At 45.2% G+C, this 23768-nt stretch overlaps 1 protein-coding gene across 2 annotated transcripts in view; it reads left to right on the top strand.

Annotated features, from left to right (window-relative positions):
- LOC106592038 (adhesion G protein-coupled receptor B2) overlaps positions 1-23768 on the top strand; it is a 430312-nt gene that overhangs the window by 296075 nt on the left and 110469 nt on the right. For both annotated transcript variants that reach the window (XM_045694923.1, XM_045694922.1), the window contains 3 exons: positions 1317-1395; positions 3971-4073; positions 9263-9306. In XM_045694923.1, the coding sequence (XP_045550879.1) occupies positions 1317-1395; positions 3971-4073; positions 9263-9306 (226 nt within the window). The remainder of the gene's footprint in view (positions 1-1316; positions 1396-3970; positions 4074-9262; positions 9307-23768) is intronic.

Raw genomic sequence — 23768 nt, 5'->3', positions numbered from 1 at the left:
GTGTATAGACAGTAGTTAAATAGGATGGTGTGTATAGACATTATGGACTGTATATGAATAGAAAAGTTGTGTACAGCAGTAGTTATATATGATGGTGTGTATAGACAGTGGTGGAAAAAGTACCCAATTGTCATACTTGAGTAAAAGTAAAGATACTTTAATAGAAAATGACTCAAGTAAAAGTGAAAGTCACCCAGTAAAATAATACTTCATTAAATGTATTTGGTTTTAAATATACTTAAGTATCAAAAGTAAAAGTATAAACCATTTCAAATTCTTTATATGAATCAAACCAGACGGCACAATTATTTAATTTCTACTGATAGTCAGGGGCACACTCCAACACTCACACATCATTTACAGATAGCCAGGGGCACACTCCAACACTCACACATCATGTACAAAATAAGCATGTGTGTTTAGTGAGTCCGCCAGATCAGAGGCAGTAGGGATGACCAGGGATGTTCTCTTGATAAGTGTGTGAGTTAGACCATATTCCTGTTCTCCTAAGCATTCAAAATGTAATGAATATTTTTGGGTGTCAGGATAAATGTATGGAGTGAAAAGTACATTATTTTCTTCAGGAATGTAGTGAAGTAAAAGTAAAAGTTGTCAAATATATACATTGTAAAGTAAAGTGCAGATACGAAAAAAACCGACTTAATAAGTAGTACTTTCAGGTAGTTTTACCTAAGCACATTATGGACAGTATATGAATAGAGCAGTAGACCTCGACTAGAATACAGTAAAGTACGGAGCTGTGAGGGGAACGGCACCTCCGTACCTTCAGGCTCTGATCAGGCCCTACACCCAAACAAGGGCACTGCGTTCATCCACCTCTGGCCTGCTCGCCTCCCTACCTCTGAGGAAGCACAGTTCCCGCTCAGCCCAGTCAAAACTGTTCGCTGCTCTGGCACCCCAATGGTGGAACAAGCTCCCTCACGACGCCAGGACAGCGGAGTCAATCACCACCTTCCGGAGACACCTGAAACCCCACCTCTTTAAGGAATACCTAGGATAGGATAAAGTAATCCTTCTAACCCCCCCCCCTAAAAGATTTAGATACACTATTGTAAAGTGGTTGTTCCACTGGATATTATAAGGTGAATGCACCAATTTGTAAGTCGCTCTGGATAAGAGCGTCTGCTAAATGACTTAAATGTTAAATGTAAATATACATATGAACCTTTAACCTTCTTCCTGGACAGGTGATCTGCTGTTTGGACTGTAGCCTTTGGGCCTCCATGGGATAAGTACCAGTCATGTATTTCCTCAAATCAATTTATATTGATAACTGTTATGTTTGTGTCTTTCAGAAACAGAAACGGAGACCTCGTATTTTGTCATCGGAGCCATCCTTTATCGAACCTTAGGAGTCATCCTTCCTGCCCCCAAGTAAGTATGTTTCCTATTCCATTAAAAAGTGTTTGCAATTAATTTAGCTTATCTCTCTCTCATCCATCATTCTTCATCTCCAAAGCCTTAAACCTTGCCATCGCAGATTATCCCACTACCGCTAGCACTTCCTGGAATTCCCCACTCCTGCTAATCCCATTATATGGGAACTACCGGAGAAGTGGGAAGAGTTTATCATTCAGGAGGGCTTAACTGTCCCGGTCAGACTGATCCTTCCTAACGCTATGGTGACAAACAGATGGCAGTGCTTTGGTGTCAGGTCTTCCATGTCATGGTTATTAGGATTAGATATGGAATTATACACTTTAATCACTAAAGATGTGTGACAGAAATCAATCCTGAGAAATGACCGGAGATCCATTGCCTTTTTATTTCTACCTTCCTTCTCTATTGGTAATCTTCTCCCTAGATGTGATGTTATTCTGCTCAGATATTCCTTTCTTCATTCCTTGCTCCCTTTCTCCATTTTTTTATTACATTTTTTTATTTTTTATTTAACCTTCAGTAAACTAGGCAAGTCAGTTAAGAATAAATTCTTATGTACAATGACGGCCAACACCGGCCAAACCCGGACGATGCTGGGCCAGTTTGGCACCGCCCTACGGGACTCCCAGTTGTGATACAGGAGTGTAAACGTTACACTGTCTCCTTCCTCTAACTCCCTCCCCTCTCTTTCCCCATATGTTTATTTCTTAATGGTCCTGTCCCTATTATTCAGGTCAGGTGATATTATTCAGGTCAGGTTACATTACTCAGGTCAGGTGATATTACTCAGGTCAGGTGATATTACTCAGGTCAGGTGATATTATTCAGGTCAGGTGATATTACTCAGGGCTGGTAATATTACTCAGGTCTGGTGATATTACTCAGGGCTGGTGATATTACTCAGGGCTGGTGATATTACTCAGGGCTGGTGATATTACTCAGGGCTGGTGATATTACTCAGGTCAGGTGATATTACTCAGGGCTGGTGATATTACTCAGGGCTGGTGATATTACTCAGGTCTGGTGATATTACTCAGGGCTGGTGATATTACTCAGGTCAGGTGATATTACTCAGGTCAGGTGATATTACTCAGGGCTGGTGATATTACTCAGGGCTGGTGATATTACTCAGGGCTGGTGATATTACTCAGGGCTGGTGATATTACTCAGGGCTGGTGATATTACTCAGGGCTGGTGATATTACTCAGGGCTGGTGATATTACTCAGGGCTGGTGATATTACTCAGGGCTGGTGATATTACTCAGGGCTGGTACTAGTTATTCCCTATATAGTGAACTACTTTCGACCAGGGCCCATAGTTATTCCCTATACTACCTTTGACCAGGGCCCAGAGTTATTCCCTATATAGTGAACTACTTTTGACCAGGGCCCAGAGTTATTCCCTATATAGTGAACTACTTTTGACCAGGGCCCAGAGTTATTCCCTGTATAGTGAACTACTTTTAACCAGGGCCCAATATTGTGCCATTTGGGATGGATACCCATGGTAGTGAAGTGCTCCTCTTGTCTGGTGTCTGTTGAATGCTAATATGTTGAGGACTGTTTATTTGTTTAGGGTCTTGACTCTTGGTTGCATTGGGTTTCTGTGTCTCATCAAGATGGTCTTGTATTTTGGGGATTTTTAACCAGATTAATTCTCTCTCCATTTTCGCTCCTTTATTCTTCCTTTTTCTTTCTCTCACTTTTTCTTTCTCTTTCTTCCCCCCTCTCTGTCTCGCTCTCTTTCTGTCTTTCTCTATCTCTCTCTGTCTTTCTATCTCTTCTCTCTCTCTCTTCCCTCTCTCTCTCTCTCTCTGTATTTCTCTCTCTCTCTTTCTCGCCTTTCTCTCTCTTCCCTCTCGCTCTCTCATCTATCTCTCTCTCTTTCTCGCCTTTCTCTCTCTTCCCTCTCGCTCTCTCATCTATCTCTCTCTCTCTCTCGCTCTCTCTCTTCCCTCTCTCTCTCGCTGTCTTTCTCTCATGTCCTCTCACTCTCTCTCTCTCTCGCTCTCTCTTTCTTTAACTCTCTCTCTGTCTCTCCTCTCTTCATTCTCTTCTCTCTCTCTTTTTTCTTCTCTCTCTGTCTTTTCTCTCTCTCCTCTCTCTCAATTTCATTTTAAGGGCTTTTTTGGCATGGAAAACATATGTTTTCATTGCCAAAGCAAGTGAAATAGATAATAAACAAAATTTAAATAAATTTGAAAATAACTTCCAAAAGAATAAAAACATTTCAAATGTCATATTATGTCTATTTACAATGTTGTAACGATGTGCTCTTTCTGTTACTCTCTCTCTCTCTCTCTCTTCTCTCTCTATCTCTTCCCTCTCTCTCTCTCTCTTATTCTCTCTCTCTCTCTCTCTCTCTCTCTCACTCAATCTCTTCTCTCTCTCTCTCTCTCTCTCTCTCTCTCTCTCTCTCTCTCTCTCTCTCTCTCTCTCTCTCTCTCTCTCACTCTATGTCTTCTCTCTCTCTCTCTCACTCAATCTCGTCTCTCTCTCTCTCGCTCTCTCTCTCTCACTCTATCTCTCTCACTCTATGTCTTCTCTCTCTCTCTATCTCTCTCTTTAGAGCCCCTGCTGTGATCAACTCTAAGATTCTGACGGTGACAGTCCGACCAGAACCCAAACCCAGTGAACCCATGGTGGTGGTGGAGCTGTCCCCACTGCTCAATGTGAGTATAACATGGAATAGCCTGATAATGATGTGTCATAGCCTGATAATGATGTGTCATAGCCTAATAATGATGTGGCATAGCCTGATTATGATGTGGCATAGCCTGATAATGATGTGGCATAGCCTGATAATGATGTGTCATAGCCTGATAATGATGTGGCATAGCCTGATAATGATGTGGCATAGCCTGATAATGATGTGGCATAGCCTGAGTGTTACAGTACTCCTTCACATCCTTGTCTGTGGCTTTTCAATGAGAACAGAACTGGAGAGTTTAATGAGAGACTCTGTCCTGCAACAATGAGCCACTGTAGATGGTTGACCTTACAGCTCAGTGGACCACTGTAGACTGTTGGTTGACCTTACAACTCAGTGGACCACTGTAGACTGTTGGTTGACCTTACAGCTCAGTGGACCACTGTAGACTGTTGGTTGACCTTACAGCTCAGTGGACCACTGTAGACTGTTGGTTGACCTTACAGCTCAGTGGACCACTGTAGACTGTTGGTTGACCTTACAGCTCAGTGGACCACTGTAGACTGTTGGTTGACCTTACAGCTCAGTGGACCACTGTAGACTGTTTCCATTACAGCACATTGAACCACCATAGACTGTTGACCTTACAACTCAGTACACCACTGTAGACTGCTTGGTAATCTGGTGGTCTGCAGCTGTTGGGGGGGATGACCTTGGCCAAGGGGCAGCAGGTAGCCTAGTGGTTAGAGCATTGGACTAGTAACCGAAAGGTTGCAAGACCGAATCCCCGAGCTGACAAGGTAGAAATCTGTCGTTCTGCCCATGAACAAGGCAGTTAACCCACTGCTCCCCGGTAGGCTGTCATTGTTAATGAGAATTTGTTCTTAACTGACTTGCCTAGTTAAATAAAATAAAATAACTTTTTTAAGGTATGTGTGTGTTCTTGCTTGTGTGTGTGTGTGTGTGTGTGTGTGTGTGTGTGTGTGTGTGTGTGTGTGTGTGTGTGTGTGTGTGTGTGTGTGTGTGTGTGTGTGTGTGTGCATATGTGAGTCATGCCCTGCAGCTGTTGGTGGGTAGTGACCTTGGCCGGAAGCCAACGCCAAGATGCTGAAGTAGCGCCATGGCGACAGATGTTGGCGGAGGGGGGAGGCAGAGGGGAGGGGAGGAGGGGTATGTTGGGGTTCCTGTACTGAACATTGTTCTTACCGTGAAGACATCTTTTCCCAACTGTCAATACACCTTCCCAATGACGGCCAGTGTGTGTGTGTGTGTGTGTGTGTGTGTGTGTGTGTGTGTGTGTGTGTGTGTGTGTGTGTGTGTGTGTGTGTGTGTGTGTGTGTGTGTGTGTGTGTGTGTGTGTGTGTGTGTGTGTGTGTGTGTGTGTGTGTGTGTGTGTGTGTGTGTGTGTGTGTGTGTGTGTGTGTGTGTGTGTGAATATAAAGATGTAGGTTTATGAATACAACATATAAAGACTATATCATTTACATTTACATTTACGTCATTTAGCAGACGCTCTTATCCAGAGCGACTTACAAATTGGTGCATTCACCTTATGATATCCAGTGGAACAACCACTTTACAATAGTACATCTATATCTTTATTTTTTATTCTTTAATTTTTTTATATTTTTTTATATATATATCCACAGATGTTAGTATTTAGTCTTCTGGAAGGTAGCCTATTGATGGAGCAGAAAGCATCATTATATGATGTCTGTGCTAAAGACAGAGGCAGACAGCGTGGGAGTACCCTTTTGTCAGTCACAATGGAACTAGCGTTAGCATGCGGCTAGCCCGTCTGACTGGTGATTGATGGCTGAATGCTAGCAGACGCCGCTACGCCACGTAGCATCGGCGGCTAATGCGCTCTGAGGGACTTGTGATGTAGATGACACCGTTGTGTGAGTGAGCTGAAACGTAGAGCTGTCATCCCATGCAAACTCTGGTTCACAGCGTGATGATGCATCACTCCTTCTTCTGTCGTTGTGGAAATCACCTTTCTGACAAGAAGGGGACAGGTGGAAGTGAGGGTCTCACCGCAATGTGCACTATACAGTCAGGACAGATGGACTATACTATGACCTTGACCAGGGAGGGAGCGATAGAGAGGGAGTGAGTGAGGGAATGAGGGAGGAAGGAAGGAAGGTAGAAACTTAGGGGGCATCTCAATCCAGGCTGCATCACATCCGGCCGTGATTGGGAGTCCCATAGGGCGGCACACAATTGGCCCAGCGTCGTCCGGGTTAGGGGAGGGTTTGGCCGGTGTAGGCCATCATTGTAAATACGAATTTATTCTTAACTGACTTGCCTAGTTATATAAAGGTTTAAAATAATAATAATCATAATAAAAGTAGCCTCAACTCTTCTTTCCGTTCCAATAAAAGGAGGAGATTTGAATGACCAAGAGGCGTAACAGCTCTACAGTTTGGTTAGAGTCCTGCACATCCATTATAAACAGCAGGGCAACATTCTGGGGCCCATACGGCTCTGGTCAAAAGGAATGGACTAAATGGCTCTCTGTTTAGTACACTATATAGGGTGTCACTTGGGACATATGCCTAGGCAACATCCTCAGTCCCCATACACAACAAAATGAGGGTTCTTTGAGAAGGGAGGAACCATAATGACTCAGTTTAACCTTTGATCTCTTCAAGGGTTCTTTGCTCTTTTAGTGATAATTAAAATGTAGAGGAGGCGGCTCATTGGAGCATTTTGGGGCGTGGTTTGCTAACAGCTCTTTTTGTGCAACTGTGAGTGGGAGTCCTGTGTGGCTCAGTTGGTAGAGCATGCCAGGATTGTGGGTTTGTGTCCCACGTTTGATTCCCATGTGGGACCTGTACGAAAAGGTACAAGTCGCTCTGGATAAGAACGTCTGCTAAATGACCAAAGAATATATAAAAAAATGAAAGGTCATTGCAGTTTATCTAATGTGTTGTGTTATGCAATTCCATATTCTACAGTATTTGACTATGACATGCGATGGTGTGTTGTGAAATGCCAATGTATGGCCTTGTGTAAATGGAGAACGGTTGACTGAATCAGTCAGTGGTTCTCACTTCTCTCCTCAGGGATCCCCAGTTGTAGCTCATTTGATTCAACTTGTCAATTAACACAATAATAACACCTATGGAATTTTAACAGTATAATATGGCTGACCAGAATAAATAGAATATAAAACCCTGTATGGTTCTTTAAAAGGATCAACAAAGAACCTTTAAGATTGAGACAGGTTCTTTATAGAACCGTTCTCCATAAAGGTTCTATAAAGAACCACAAAAAGGGTGCTATATAGCCCCAAAAATGTTAGTTTTTTTACCACAGTGGAATCCTATTGTAGTGCCATATATAACCTTTTTAATGGTTACAAGCCAAAGAAACTCTATCTCCTGTAGAAGTATTTTCTTTAAACAAGGGAAGAGTAAGTAGTGTGCAGGGGACCAGTGTAATAATGTCCTCCACCACCAGAGGGAGACTCCCCTTCATTAACAGATGGGCCTCAAAGGGAAGCTTGAATTATGCATGGTCACAATATAAGGACTGATAGATGTAGAGAGGCACCCTTCCTCCACTACCTCCCCAGAGATGGCTTCTATCTATGGGTAGCTGAAACGGAAATGGCTATGATTTCCTTTTCTTCGCTGGAGGACAAGGAAATTATGTATTTAGATGCTAAAAGTGTGGTCTTCTCTGTATCTGAGTGCACTAAAGTGAATAGGTTTATTCGTACACTGCAACCAACCATCTTTTCTCTGATAGGATTGGCTCTCCTGATTGTCTGAATTAAGTCAATGATTAGTTTAATGGTCGTGGTAATGCTTGGCTGGAATAGAGAGCTACTTCATCAGGTCATAGACTGGACTAGACTGGACACTCCTAAAATCCAAATAACTGTTGGTTGATTCGTCCTCAGTAGAATTAAACACATTGAGACCTATAGAGTGAATGGAACAAGTCCAGATGATTCAATTAGACCAGAGCAATCTATTCACTTATCACGCCGATCACTGGTGGGGTGAGCGTGGATGAGTCAATTGGAGTGAATCGATTCACTGATCGATTCCCTGATTGAGTCGTGGAGAATCATCCTCAGTAATGCTATATGAACCACTAAGCTTTGATTAGCCAATCAAAGGCCGTTTTACTCCGTGGAATTGGCTTTGTCTCAAGTGAATCGATGGATTAGGAATGAGTCTGCAGAATGGGCTGCTTGTCTAGACTTTGAGTAGAGCTGTTTGTGTTTAGATTTAGAGACTGTCCTGGTCTCTCTCTCTCTCTCTCTCTCTCTCTCTCTCTCTCTCTCTCTCTCTCTCTCTCTCTCTCTCTCTCTCGCTCTCTCAATCAATCAATCAAATGCATTTATTAGCTATTTTTACATCAGCCGATGTCACAAAGTGCTGTACAGAAGCCCAGCCTAAAACCCCAAACAGCAAGCAATGCAGATGTAGAAGCACTGTGGCTAGGAAAAACTCCCTAGAAAGGCCAGAACCTAGGAAGAAACCTAGAGAGAGAACAGGCTGAGAGGTGGCCAGTCCTCTTCTTGCTGTGCCGGGTGGAGATTATAACAGAACATGGCCAAGATGTTCAAACGTTCATAGATGACCAGCAGGATCAAATAATAATAATCACAGTGGTTGTAGAGGGTGCAACAGGTCAGCACCTCAGGAGTAAATGTCAGTTTGCTTTTCATATATCTCTCTCTCCCCCTCCCCCCCCCTCTCTCTCTCTCTCTCTCTCTCTCTCTCTATCTCGCCCCTCTCTCTCTCTCTCGATCTCTCTGTCCCCCTCTCTCCTCTCTCTCGATCTCTCTGTCCGCCTCTCTCTCCTCTCTCTCTCTCCCCTCTCTCCCCCCCTCTCTCTCTCTCTATCTCTCTCTCTCCCCCCTCTCTCTCTCTCTCTCTCCACCCTCTCTCTCTCTATATCTCTCTCTCCCCCCTCTCTCTTTCTCTCTTTATATCTCCTCGTTGACACACAATCTCTGTCCCCTCCAGCAGTAGCTGTTTCACTGTCTGTCCTCCGGCAAATACATGTTCTCCCTCCCTTTGTCTTGTACTTTCTCTTCCTTTGTCTGTCTGTTTACCTCTTCTTCCATCCTCCACACACCTTCACTTGTTTTCCTCAGGCAGTGAACAGTTTCTCACTTCCGTTTTCCAGCTCCCCCTCTCCTCTGGTAGTAACAGTTCATATTTTCTTGTCGTCTTTTGTCTCTTTCAGGGCACATCAGATCCTCAGTGTGTTGTCTGGGACTATGGGAACCTGTAAGTCACTTTTATTATCTACACACAGACACACACGCCTGCGTGCACGGATGCACTCACACACACTTACGCACGCGCACACATACACGCAAACTCTCAAATACATATTCAATCTGCCTGCTCATTGCTTTTGGGTAGCCGCACTGTTGGATGATTGTGTGTGTGTGTGTGTGTGTGTGTGTGTGTGTGTGTGTGTGTGTGTGTGTGTGTGTGTGTGTGTGTGTGTGTGTGTGTGTGTGTGTGTGTGTGTGTGTGTGTGTGTGTGTGTGTGTGGGGGGGTTAATCTAATAGCTCTGTTTTCTTCCATTCATTAATACAGTGAAAACAGTTTCCAGCCGCAGTTTTAATTGCATAATTAAATGAGTCAATGAGAATAAACACAGGATTGTCTCTATGCTCAACTGCTCAAAGGCAACTTTCATCACATTTTTTATTTGGTTTCTTTTTTATTTAAATTGGTCTTAAATTGTGCTGTGATGCCACTCTTGGGAGAATTTGAATTGAATATTTTGATGATATAAAATAGAAAATGTTGGATGTGTAATATATAAAGTTAAATTAAAACTACAAAGCCTTTGGTGAGCAGTGGAAATAATTTCCTTTTGAAGAATAATGTACACAATCAATTAATCAACAGCTGACCTAACAGGCGGAATCTGTAGTCACACATACCCTACATATTACTTATCGATTGGTCATCAAATCAAGTCAAATGTATTTATAAAGCCCTTCTTACATCAACTGATATATCAAAGTGCTGTACAGAAACCCAGCCTAAAACCCCAAACAGCAAGCCATGCAGGTGTAGAAGCACGGTGGCTAGGAAAAACTCCCTAGAAAGGCCAGAACCTAGGAAGAAACCTAGAGAGGAACCAGGCTATGAGAGGTGGCCAGTCCTCTTCTGGCTGTGCCGGGTGGAGATTATAACAGTACATGGCCAAGATGTTTAAATGTTCATAGGTGACCAGCAGGGTCAAATAATAATAATCACAGTGGATGTCGAGGGTGCAACAGGTCAGTACCTCAGGAGTATATGTCAGTTGGCTTTTCATAGCCGATCATTCAGAGTATCTGTAATGCTCCTGCTGTATCTAGAGAGTTGAAAACAGCGGGTCTGGGACAGGTAGCACGTCCGGTGAACAGGTCAGGATTACATAGGCAGAACAGTTGAAACTGGAGCAGCAGCACGGCCAGGTGGACTGGGGACAGCAGGGAGTCATCAGGCCAGGTAGTCCTGAGGCATGGTCCTAGGGCTCAGGTCCTCCGAGAGAGAGAGAGAAAGAAAGAAAGAAAGAAAGAAAGAAAGAAAGAAAGAAAGAAAGAAAGAAAGAAAGAAAAAAGAAAGAGAGAGAGAGTTAGAGAGCGCATACTTAACCTGTTAGGGCTAGGGGGCAGTATTGACACAGCCGGATAAAAAACGTACCCGATTTAATCTGGTTACTACTCCTGCCTAGTAACTAGAATATGCATATAATTATTGGCTTTGGATAGAAAACACCCTAAAGTTTCTAAAACTGTTTGAATGGTGTCTGTGAGTATAACAGAACTCATATGGCAGGCCAAAACCTGAGAAGATTCCATGCAGGAAGTGGCCTGTCTGAGAAGTAGTGTTTCATCTTGGCTCTTTTTATTGAAGACTTAGGATCTTTGCAATAACGTGACACTTCCTACGGCTCCCATAGGCTCTCAGAGCCCGGGAAAAAGCTGAACGATATCGAGGCAGGCTCTGGCTGAAACACTTTATCGCTTTTGGCAAGTGGCCGCTCAGAGTACTATGGGCTTAGGCGCGTGCCCGAGTCGACCGAATGCTTTCTTTTCTTTTGTCTGTTTACCTAAACGCAGATTCCCGGTCGGAATATTATCGCTTTTTTATGAGAAAAATGGCATAAAAATTGATTTTAAACAGCGGTTGACATGCTTCGAAGTACGGTAATGGAATATTTAGATTTTTTTTGTCACGAATTGCGCCATGCTTGCCACCATTATTTACCCTTTCGGATAGTGTCTTGAATGCACGAACAAAACGCCGCTGTTTGGATATAACGATGGATTATTTTGGACCAAACCAACATTTTTTATTGAAGTAGAAGTCCTGGGAGTGCATTCTGACGAAGACAGCAAAGGTAATAACATTTTTCTTATAGAGACGAAAAGTCAAGTAGTTCCATTACCGTTCATAGAAACATGTCAAAGGTTGTTTACAATCAATCCTTATGGTATTTTTAACATAAAATGTCGATAATATTCCAACCGGACAATAGCGTATTCATTCAAGAAGAAAAAGAAGGAGGGGCGCGCTGTCGGGCTCGCGCATCACCAAGTCCTTTGTCCTCAGGCAGTCCACTCATTGACTGAGCTACTATTCTCTGCCCAGTAACAGGAGAATGATGGGCAATGGAAGGCAATGGAAGCCTTAGGAAGTGCAACGTGACCCCACAGACACTGTAGTTTCAATAGGGATTCAAAAGAAGAACTACAATTCTCAGATTTCCACACTTCCTGGTTGGATATTTCTCAGGTTTTTGCCTGCCATATGAGTTCTGTTATACTCACAGACATCATTCAAGCAGTTTTAGAAACTACAGTGTGTTTTCTATCCAAATCTACTAATAATATGCAAATATTTGACTCTGGGCCCAAGTATTAGGCAGTTTACTCTGGGCACCCTTTTCATACGAAAATGAAAATACTGCCCCCTATACCCCAAAAGGTTAACATAGGAGCCAACCAGTCACATTAACTTCCCCATCGTTAACATAGGAGCCAGCCAGTCACATTAACTTCCCCATCATTAGCATAGGAGCCAGCCAATCACATTAATTTCCCCATCATTAACATAGGAGCCAGCCAATCACATTAACTTCCCCATCATTAACATAGGACAGTTAGGAGCCAGCCAATCACATTAATTTCCCCATCATTAACATAGGAGCCAGCCAATCACATTAATTTCCCCATCATTAACATAGGAGCCAGCCAATCACATTAACTTCCCCATCATTAACATAGGATCCAAACAGTCACATTAACTTCCCCATCGTTAACATAAGAGCCAAACAGTCACATTAACTTCCCCATCGTTAACATAGGATCCAAACAGTCACATTAACTTCCCCATCGTTAACATAAGAGCCAAACAGTCACATTAACTTCCCCATCGTTAACATAGGATCCAAACAGTCACATTAACTTCCCCATCGTTAACATAAGAGCCAAACAGTCACATTAACTTCCCCATCGTTAACATAAGAGCCAAACAGTCACATTAACTTCCCCATCGTTAACATAAGAGCCAAACAGTCACATTAACTTCCCCATCGTTAACATAAGAGCCAAACAGTCACATTAACTTCCCCATCGTTAACATAAGAGCCAAACAGTCACATTAACTTCCCCATCGTTAACATAAGAGCCAAACAGTCACATTAACTTCCCCATCGTTAACATAAGAGCCAAACAGTCACATTAACTTCCCCATCGTTAACATAAGAGCCAAACAGTCACATTAACTTCCCCATCGTTAACATAAGAGCCAAACAGTCACATTAACTTCCCCATCGTTAACATAGGATCCAAACAGTCACATTAACTTCCCCATCGTTAACATAGGATCCAAACAGTCACATTAACTTCCCCATCGTTAACACAGGTGTGCCAAGCTTGTAGTGTCATACCGAAGAAGACCCGAGGCTGTAACCACTGCCAATGGTGCTTCAACAAAGTACTGAGTAAAGGGTCTGAATACTTACATAAATGTGATATTTCTGTTTTTTATTTGTTATAAATTTGCAAACATTTCTAAAAAACCTGTTTTTGCTTAGTCAATATGGGGTAATGTGTGTAGATTGATGAGGGGAAAAAACAATTTAATCAATTTTATAATAAGGCTGTAACATGACAAAATGTGGAATATTCAAGGAGTCTGAATACTTTCCAAATGCACTGTATTTAAGTATTCTTGTGTGTGTGTGTGTGTGTGTGTGTGTGTGTGTGTGTGTGTGTGTGTGTGTGTGTGTGTGTGTGTGTGTGTGTGTGTGTGTGTGTGTGTGTGTGTGTGTGTGTGTGTGTGTGTGTGTACGTGCATGCTCCTCTGGTAGGGACTCAGGGAAGATGAGCACAGTAAGGCTTTTATCTCTAACCCAGGGAGAATTGTGTGTGTGTGTACATGTCCCAGTGTGTGTGTATAACCCAGGGAGACAGGGAGACTGATGGGTACCTGAGAAAGGATCCTACAGAGATATAACAACATACTGCAGTACAAAAAGTTTGTTTACAGAAGTATTTCACCTTTCCCAACCCCCTTGTCACTAGAACAAGACAAACCTCCAGGCCTTCAGGAGGAGAGAAACAGACAGAACAGACAGATAGACAGGACAGTAGTGGAGGAGAAACACAGAGCATCAGAGAGGACAGTAGTGGAGGAGAAACACAGAGCATCAGAGAGGACAGTAGTGGAGGAGAAACACAGAGCATCAGAGAGGACAGTAGTGGAGGAGAAACACAGAGCATCAGAGAAACAGAACATCAGAGAGGACAGTAGTGGAGGAGAAACACAGAGCATCAGACAGGACAGTAGTGGAGGAGAAACACAGAACATCAGAGAGGACAGTAGTGGAGGAGAAACACAGAGCATCAGAGAGGACAGTAGTGGAGGAGAAACACAGAGCATCAGAGAGGACAGTAGTGGAGGAGAAACACAGAGCATCAGAGAGGACAGTAGTGGAGGAGAAACACAGAGCATCAGAGAGGACAGTAGTGGAGGAGAAACACAGAGCATCAGAGAGGACAGTAGTGGAGGAGAAACACAGAGCATCAGAGAGGACAGTAGTGGAGGAGAAACACAGAGCATCAGAGAGGACAGTAGTGGAGGAGAAACACAGAGCATCAGAGAGGACAGTAGTGGAGGAGAAACACAGAGCATCAGAGAGGACAGTAGTGGAGGAGAAACACAGAGCATCAGAGAAACAGAACATCAGAGAGGACAGTAGTGGAGGAGAAACACAGAGGATCAGAGAGGACAGTAGTGGAGGAGAAACACAGAGCATCAGAGAGGACAGTAGTGGAGGAGAAACACAGAGCATCAGACAGGACAGTAGTGGAGGAGAAACACAGAGCATCAGAGAGGACAGTAGTGGAGGAGAAACACAGAGCATCAGAGAGGACAGTAGTGGAGGAGAAACACAGAGCATCAGAGAGGACAGTAGTGGAGGAGAAACACAGAGCATCAAAGAAACAGAACATCAGAGAGGACAGTAGTGGAGGAGAAACACAGAGCATCAGACAGGACAGTAGTGGAGGAGAAACACAGAACATCAGAGAGGACAGTAGTGGAGGAGAAACACAGAGCATCAGAGAGGACAGTAGTGGAGGAGAAACACAGAGCATCAGAGAGGACAGTAGTGGAGGAGAAACACAGAGCATCAGAGAGGACAGTAGTGGAGGAGAAACACAGAGCATCAGAGAGGACAGTAGTGGAGGAGAAACACAGAGCATCAGAGAGGACAGTAGTGGAGGAGAAACACAGAGCATCAGAGAGGACAGTAGTGGAGGAGAACACAGAGCATCAGAGAGGACAGTAGTGGAGGAGAAACACAGAGCATCAGAGAGGACAGTAGTGGAGGAGAAACACAGAGCATCAGAGAGGACAGTAGTGGAGGAGAAACACAGAGCATCAGAGAAACAGAACATCAGAGAGGACAGTAGTGGAGGAGAAACACAGAGCATCAGAGAGGACAGTAGTGGAGGAGAAACACAGAGCATCAGAGAGGACAGTAGTGGAGGAGAAACACAGAGCATCAGAGAGGACAGTAGTGGAGGAGAAACACAGAGCATCAGAGAGGACAGTAGTGGAGGAGAAACACAGAGCATCAGAGAGGACAGTAGTGGAGGAGAAACACAGAGCATCAGAGAGGACAGTAGTGGAGGAGAAACACAGAGCATCAGAGAGGACAGTAGTGGAGGAGAAACACAGAGCATCAGAGAGGACAGTAGTGGAGGAGAAACACAGAGCATCAGAGAGGACAGTAGTGGAGGAGAAACACAGAGCATCAGAGAGGACAGTAGTGGAGGAGAAACACAGAGCATCAGAGAGGACAGTAGTGGAGGAGAAACACAGAGCATCAGAGAGGACAGTAGTGGAGGAGAAACACAGAGCATCAGAGAGGACAGTAGTGGAGGAGAAACACAGAGCATCAGAGAGGACAGTAGTGGAGGAGAAACACAGAGCATCAGAGAGGACAGTAGTGGAGGAGAAACACAGAGCATCAGAGAGGACAGTAGTGGAGGAGAAACACAGAGCATCAGAGAGGACAGTAGTGGAGGAGAAACACAGAGCATCAGAGAGGACAGTAGTGGAGGAGAAACACAGAGCATCAGAGAGGACAGTAGTGGAGGAGAAACACAGAGCATCAGAGAGGACAGTAGTGGAGGAGAAACACAGAGCATCAGAGAGGACAGTAGTGGAGGAGAAACACAGAGCATCAGAGAGGACAGTAGTGGAGGAGAAACACAGAGCATCAGAGAGGACAGTAGTGGAGGAGAAACAGAACATCAGAGAGGACAGTAGTGGAGGAGAAACACAGAGCATCAGAGAGGACAGTAGTGGAGTAGAAACACAGAGCATCAGAGAGGACAGTAGTGGAGGAGAAACACAGAGCATCAGAGAGGACAGTAGTGGAGGAGAAACACAGAGCATCAGAGAGGACAGTAGTGGAGGAGAAACACAGAGCATCAGAGAGGACAGTAGTGGAGGAGAAACACAGAGCATCAGAGAGGACAGTAGTGGAGGAGAAACACAGAGCATCAGAGAGGACAGTAGTGGAGGAGAAACACAGAGCATCAGAGAGGACAGTAGTGGAGGAGAAACACAGAGCATCAGAGAGGACAGTAGTGGAGGAGAAACACAGAGCATCAGAGAGGACAGTAGTGGAGGAGAAACACAGAGCATCAGAGAGGACAGTAGTGGAGGAGAAACAGAACATCAGAGAGGACAGTAGTGGAGGAGAAACACAGAGCATCAGAGAGGACAGTAGTGGAGGAGAAACACAGAGCATCAGAGAGGACAGTAGTGGAGGAGAAACACAGAGCATCAGAGAGGACAGTAGTGGATGAGAAACACAGAGCATCAGAGAGGACAGTAGTGGAGGAGAAACACAGAGCATCAGAGAGGACAGTAGTGGATGAGAAACACAGAGCATCAGAGAGGACAGTAGTGGAGTAGAAACACAGAGCATCAGAGAGGACAGTAGTGGAGGAGAAACACAGAGCATCAGAGAGGACAGTAGTGGAGGAGAAACACAGAGCATCAGAGAGGACAGTAGTGGAGGAGAAACACAGAGCATCAGAGAGGACAGTAGTGGATGAGAAACACAGAGCATCAGAGAGGACAGTAGTGGAGTAGAAACACAGAGCATCAGAGAGGACAGTAGTGGAGGAGAAACACAGAGCATCAGAGAGGACAGTAGTGGAGGAGAAACACAGAGCATCAGAGAGGACAGTAGTGGAGGAGAAACACAGAACATCAGAGAGGACAGTAGTGGAGGAGAAACACAGAACATCAGAGAGGACAGTAGTGGAGGAGAAACACAGAGCATCAGAGAGGACAGTAGTGGAGGAGAAACACCGAGCATCAGAGAGGACAGTAGTGGATGAGAAACAAAGAGCATCAGAGAGGACAGTAGTGGAGTAGAAACACAGAGCATCAGAGAGGACAGTAGTGGAGGAGAAACACAGAGCATCAGAGAGGACAGTAGTGGAGGAGAAACACAGAGCATCAGAGAGGACAGTAGTGGAGGAGAAACACAGAACATCAGAGAGGACAGTAGTGGAGGAGAAACACAGAACATCAGAGAGGACAGTAGTGGAGGAGAAACACAGAGCATCAGAGAGGACAGTAGTGGAGGAGAAACACAGAGCATCAGAGAGGACAGTAGTGGAGGAGAAACACAGAGCATCAGAGAGGACAGTAGTGGAGGAGAAACACAGAACATGAGAGAGGACAGTAGTGGAGGAGAAACACAGAACATCAGAGAGGACAGTAGTGGAGGAGAAACACAGAGCATCAGAGAGGACAGTAGTGGAGGAGAAACACAGAGCATCAGAGAGGACAGTAGTGGAGGAGAAACACAGAGCATCAGAGAGGACAGTAGTGGAGGAGAAACACAGAGCATCAGAGAGGACAGTAGTGGAGGAGAAACACAGAGCATCAGAGAGGACAGTAGTGGATGAGAAACACAGAGCATCAGAGAGGACAGTAGTGGAGGAGAAACACAGAGCATCAGAGAGGACAGTAGTGGAGGAGAAACACAGAGCATCAGAGAGGACAGTAGTGGAGGAGAAACACAGAGGATCAGAGAGGACAGTAGGTGAGGAGAAACACAGAACATCAGAGAGGACAGTAGTGGAGTAGAAACACAGAGCATCAGAGAGGACAGTAGTGGAGGAGAAACACAGAGCATCAGAGAGGACAGTAGTGGAGGAGAAACACAGAGCATCAGAGAGGACAGTAGTGGAGGAGAAACACAGAGGATCAGAGAGGACAGTAGGTGAGGAGAAACACAGAACATCAGAGAGGACAGTAGTGGAGTAGAAACACAGAGCATCAGAGAGGACGGTAGGTGAGGAGAAACACAGAGCATCAGAGAGGACAGTAGTGGAGTAGAAACACAGAGCATCAGAGAGGACAGTAGTGGAGGAGAAACACAGAGCATCAGAGAGGACAGTAGTGGAGGAGAAACACAGAGCATCAGAGAGGACAGTAGTGGAGGAGAAACACAGAACATCAGAGAGGACAGTAGTGGAGGAGAAACACAGAGCATCAGAGAGGACAGTAGTGGAGGAGAAACACAGAGCATCAGAGAGGACAGTAGTGGAGGAGAAACACAGAGGATCAGAGAGGACAGTAGGTGAGGAGAAACACAGAACATCAGAGAGGACAGTAGTGGAGTAGAAACACAGAGCATCAGAGAGGACAGTAGTGGAGGAGAAACACAGAGCATCAGAGAGGACAGTAGTGGAGGAGAAACACAGAGCATCAGAGAGGACAGTAGTGGAGGAGAAACACAGAGGATCAGAGAGGACAGTAGGTGAGGAGAAACACAGAACATCAGAGAGGACAGTAGTGGAGTAGAAACACAGAGCATCAGAGAGGACGGTAGGTGAGGAGAAACACAGAGCATCAGAGAGGACAGTAGTGGAGTAGAAACACAGAGCATCAGAGAGGACAGTAGTGGAGGAGAAACACAGAACATCTCTCTCTGTCCTCTCTGATGTTCTGTTTCTTCTCCACTACTGTCCTCTCTGATGCTCTGTGTTTCTCGACAGTAGTGTCCTCTCGACAGTAGTGGAGGAGAAACAGAACATCAGAGAGGACAGTAGTGGAGGAGCATCAGAGAGGATATGAGAATACTAAAAGAAAAAAGATGGAGACAGAGAAAAGAAAGTCAGAAATGATTTTGCTTCAACTTTCAAATATATTTTGTATTTTTTTACCTTTGTTTAACTAGGCAAGTCAGTTAAGAACAAATTCTTATTTACAATGACGGCCTAGGAACAGTGGGTTAACTGCCTTGTTCAGGGGCAGAACGACAGATTTGTACCTTGTCAGCTCGGGGATTCGGTCTTGCAACCTTTCGGTTACTGGGCAAACGCTCTAACCACTAGGCTTCCTGCCGCCCCATATACATGACTTGTATTAATTGATACTGACTTCCTGTAGAGATTAATAGTGTGTGTGGATCCTGTCAATCCCTGAAACATACACGCAGTTGGGGATTTAAGACTGCATCGGGACACACATTTCTTGAGCAAATCTCACCCCCTCCCCTTGAGTGTTTGTAAGTCTGAAGGTGTGTGTGAGTGTGTGAGTTTGTGTGTATCCATGCTATATCCAAGTGTGTGTGTGTGTGTGTGTGTGTGTGTGTGTGTGTGTGTGTGTGTGTGTGTGTGTGTGTGTGTGTGTGTGTGTGTGTGTGTGTGTGTGTGTGTGTGTGTGTGTGTGTGTGTGTGTGTGGAGAGTAAAAGGCTAAATTGGCCAGCAGTTTGTGTTCACAGTTCAGTTTTGTTGTGTTTTGTTTTTTTAAAAGGCCCATATGTCCTCACCATCTGGTGTCCCCACTTCCACACTCCTCTCTCTCTCTCTCTCTCTCTCTCTCTCTCTCTGTCTCTCTCTCTCTCTATCTCTCCATCTATCTATCTATCTCTCTCTCTCTGTCTCTGTCTCTGTCTCTCTCTCTTTCTCTCTCTCTCTCTCTCTCTCTCTCTCTCTCTGTCTCTGTCTCTCTCGCTCTCTCCCTTTCTATCGCTCTTTCTCTCTCTCACACTCTCTCACACTCTCTCTCACACTCTCTATATACAGTAAGTCTTTATTTCTCTCTCTCTGTCTGTCATATTAATGGATCTGTGTCAAATTGTATGTAACTTGGTTCAGGTGGGGTGAGGTCTCTAACTAGGATCAGGTGGGGTGAGGTCTCTAACTAGGATCAGGTAGGGTGAGGTATCTAACTGGGATCAGGTGGGGTGAGGTCTCTAACTGGGATCAGGTGGGGTGAGGTCTCTAACTGGGATCAGGTGGGGTGAGGTCTCTAACTGGGATCAGGTGGGGTGAGGTCTCTAACTGGGATCAGGTGGGGTGAGGTCTCTACCTGGGTTCAGGTGGGGTGAGGTCTCTACCTGGTTTCAGGTGGGGTGAGGTCTCTAACTAGGATCAGGTGGGGTGAGGTCTCTAACTGGGATCAGGTGGGGTGAGGTCTCTAACTAGGATCAGGTGGGGTGAGGTCTCTAACTGGGATCAGGTGTGGTGAGGTCTCTAACTGGGATCAGGTGTGGTGAGGTCTCTACCTGGGTTCAGGTGGGGTGAGGCCTCTAACTGGGATCAGGTGGGGTGAGGTCTCTAACTGGGATCAGGTGGGGTGAGGTCTTTAACTGGGATCAGGTGTGGTGAGGTCTCTAACTGGGATCAGGTGGGGTGAGGTCTCTAACTGGGATCAGGTGTGGTGAGGTCTCTAACTGGGTTCAGGTGGGGTGAGGTCTCTAACTGGGATCAGGTGTGGTGAGGTCTCTAACTGGGATAAGGTGTGGTGAGGTCTCTAACTGGGATCAGGTGTGGTGAGGTCTCTAACTGGGATCAGGTGGGGTGAGGTCTCTAACTGGGATCAGGTGTGGTGAGGCCTCTAACTGGGATCAGGTGGGGTGAGGTCTTTAACTGGGATAAGGTGTGGTGAGTTCTCTAACTGGGATCAGGTGTGGTGAGGTCTCTACCTGGGTTCAGGTGGGGTGAGGCCTCTAACTGGGTTCAGGTGGGGTGAGGTCTCTAACTGGGTTCAGGTGGGGTGAGGTCTTTAACTGGGATCAGGTGTGGTGAGGTCTCTAACTGGGTTCAGGTGGGGTGAGGTCTCTAACTGGGATCAGGTGTGGTGAGGTCTCTAACTGGGATAAGGTGTGGTAAGTCTCTAACTGGGATCAGGTGTGGTGAGGCCTCTAACTGGGATCAGGTAGAGAAACTATACAGATTAGAGCCATGCACGGGCATGAATTTTAAGCCTGAGCCCTACCCATGCCCACGAAGTTCAGGCCCTACCCTACCCCTACCCCCACCCTACCACTACCCTACTCCTACCCTTCTACCACCCTACCCTACTCCTACCCTACCCTACCCCTCCCCCTACCCTACCCCACACTCCTCTCTCTCTCTCTCTCTCTCTCTCTCTGCTCTCTCTGTCTCTCTCTCTCTCTCTCTCTCTCTCTGTCTCTGTCTCTGTCTCTGTCTCTCTTTCTCTCTCTCTCTCTGTCTGTCTCTCTCGCTGTCTCTGTCTCTCTCTCTCTACCCTACCCTACCCTACCCTACCCTACCCTACCCTACCCTACTTTACCTTACCCTACCCTTCCCTTCCCTACCCCACCCTACCCTACCCTACCCATCCCTACCCCTACCCTACCCTACCCCAGCCTTTACCCTACCCTCCCCCTACCCTACCCTAACCTATCCTCCCCCTACCACATTCTACCCCTACTCCTTCCCTACCCCACCCTACCCCTACCCTACCCTACCCACTCCTACCCCATACCCTGCCCTACCCCACCCCTACCCTATCCCTACCCTACCCTAACCCTACCCTACCCTACCCCTACCCCTACCCTTCCCTACCCCAACCCTACCCCATACCCTACCCTACCCCTGCCCTACCCTACCCCTACCCCTACCCCTACCCCTACCCTACCCTACCCTAAACATGACAAAGTTCCAAAGGAATAGAGACATTTCAAATGTCATATTATGTCTATATAGTGTTGTAACGATGTGCAAATAGTTAAAGTACAAAGTAAGAAAATAAATAAATATGGGTTTTATTTACAATGTTGTTTGTTCTTCACAGGTTGCACTTTTCTTGTGGCAACAGGTCACAAGTCTTGTTGCTGTGACGGAGCATCATGCTATTTCACCCAGTAGATATGACAGTTTATCAAAATTGGGTTTGTTTTCAAATTATTTGTGGGTCTGTGTAATCCAAGGGAAATGTGTGTCTCTAATATGGTCATACATTTGTCAGGAAGTGCAGCTCAATTTCCACCTCATTTTGTGGGCAGTGTGCACACTGTCTTCTCTAGAGAGCCATGTCTGCCTACGGAGGCCTTTCTCAATAGCAAGGCTATGCTCACTGAGTCTGTACATAGTCAAAGCTTTCCTTAAGTTTGGGTCAGTCACAGTGGTCAGGTATTCTGACACTGTGTACTCACTGTTTAGGGCCAAATAGCATTCTATTTTGCTCTTTCTCTATCTCTCTGGTTGGGTCATGTCCCTCCTCTCTCTCTCTATCTCTCTCTCTCTCTCTAGCTGAGTCATCTCTCTCTCTCTCTGTCTGGCTGGGTCACCTCTCTCTCGCTCTCTCTCTCTCTCTGGCTGGGTCACCTCTCTCTCTCTCTGTCTGGCTGGGTCATTTCACTCTCCCTCTCTGGCTGGGTCATTTCTCTCTCTCCCTCTCTCTCTCTCTCTGGCTGGGTCATCTCTCTCTCTCTGGCTTGGTCATGTCGCTCTCTCTCTGTTTGGCTGGGTCATGTCTCTCTCTCTCTCTCTGGCTGGGTAATTTCTCTCTCTCTCCCTCTCTCTTTCTCTCTGGCTGGTTCATGTCTCTCTCTCTCTCTGGCTGGTTCATGTCTCTCTCTCTCTCTCTCTCTCTCTGGCTGGGTCATTTCTCTCTCTCTCTCTCTCTCTCTCTCTCTCTCTCTCTCTGTCTGGCTGGTTCATGTCTCTCTCTCACTCTCTCTCTCTGGCTGGTTCATGTCTCTCTCTCTCTCTCTCTCTCTGGCTGGGTCATGTCTCTCTCTTTCTCTCTCTCTCTCTGGCTGGATCATGTCTCTCTCTCTCTCTCTCTCTCTGGCTGGGTCATGTCTCTCTCACTCTCTCTCTCTCTCTGGCTGGTTCATCTCTCTCTCTCTCTCTCTCTGGCTGGGTCATGTCTCTCTCTTTCTCTCTCTCTCTGGCTGACTGGGTCATGTCTCTCAATTCAATTCAATTCAATTTACTTTATTGACATGGCAAGTTCATTATTACTTACATTGTCAAAGTATACATATCGAAAAATAAAATGAAATACAAATATTTATATGTATATATATAAAATATATATATTTATATATAAATAAATGGTGGGACCAACAGCAATAATAACAGTAGTAGTGGACATGGGATTACCATTAACAACAACTACAACAACAATATTAATCAGAACAACAATACATTAAAGCAATGGTACTAGACCAGTGTCAACATGACTGAGAAGACACATGACATGGTATGAAAGACAAAACAAAACAAGATGGGAAATACTATCGACATTACTTTGCACTTTTCACTGGCTGTCCCTCAGGTTGTGGCAGGAGGACACATATTTTGCTGCCAAAACTGCACATTTTGGCCTTTCACCCAATAAATATTAGATTTTTTCTTCATCTTTTATAGTTTCAAATTCTTTGTATTGAATTATAATTTTGGGAAAGAAATATTCTCTTAGGTCTGAGTATTTGTCACAGTGTAATAGGAAATGCAGCTCTGTCTCTAACTCTCCCCTGGAGCAGAGTGAGCACAGCCTGTCCTCTCTGGGCAGCCAGGTTTGTCTGTGACGACCGGTCTCTATAGCCAGACTGTGCTCTCTGAGTCTGTACCTAGTCAGTGTTTTCCTCAGTTTTCCATCAGTCACAGTGGTCAGATAGTCTGCCACCATGGACTGTCTGTTTAGAGCCAAATAGCATTGAAGTTTTCTTTGAGTTTTTGTGGTGTCTTTCTAAAAGGTGATATATATATATATATTTTTTTTTTTGTGATGATTTGGTTGGGACAGATTTTCTGATTGATGTCTTAAGGCTCTATGGGGTTGGTTTGAGTTGGTGAACTGATCCTCAGAACCAGCTGGCTGAGGGGACTCTTCTCTTGTTTCATCTTTTGACATTGTAGAGCAGTGTAATGGAAA

Source organism: Salmo salar, chromosome ssa14 (assembly GCF_905237065.1).
Source record: "Salmo salar chromosome ssa14, Ssal_v3.1, whole genome shotgun sequence".
Lineage (NCBI taxonomy): Eukaryota > Metazoa > Chordata > Actinopteri > Salmoniformes > Salmonidae > Salmo > Salmo salar.
Note: the sequence above shows the minus strand (reverse complement) of the source record. Positions and strands in the feature narration are given on the sequence as shown.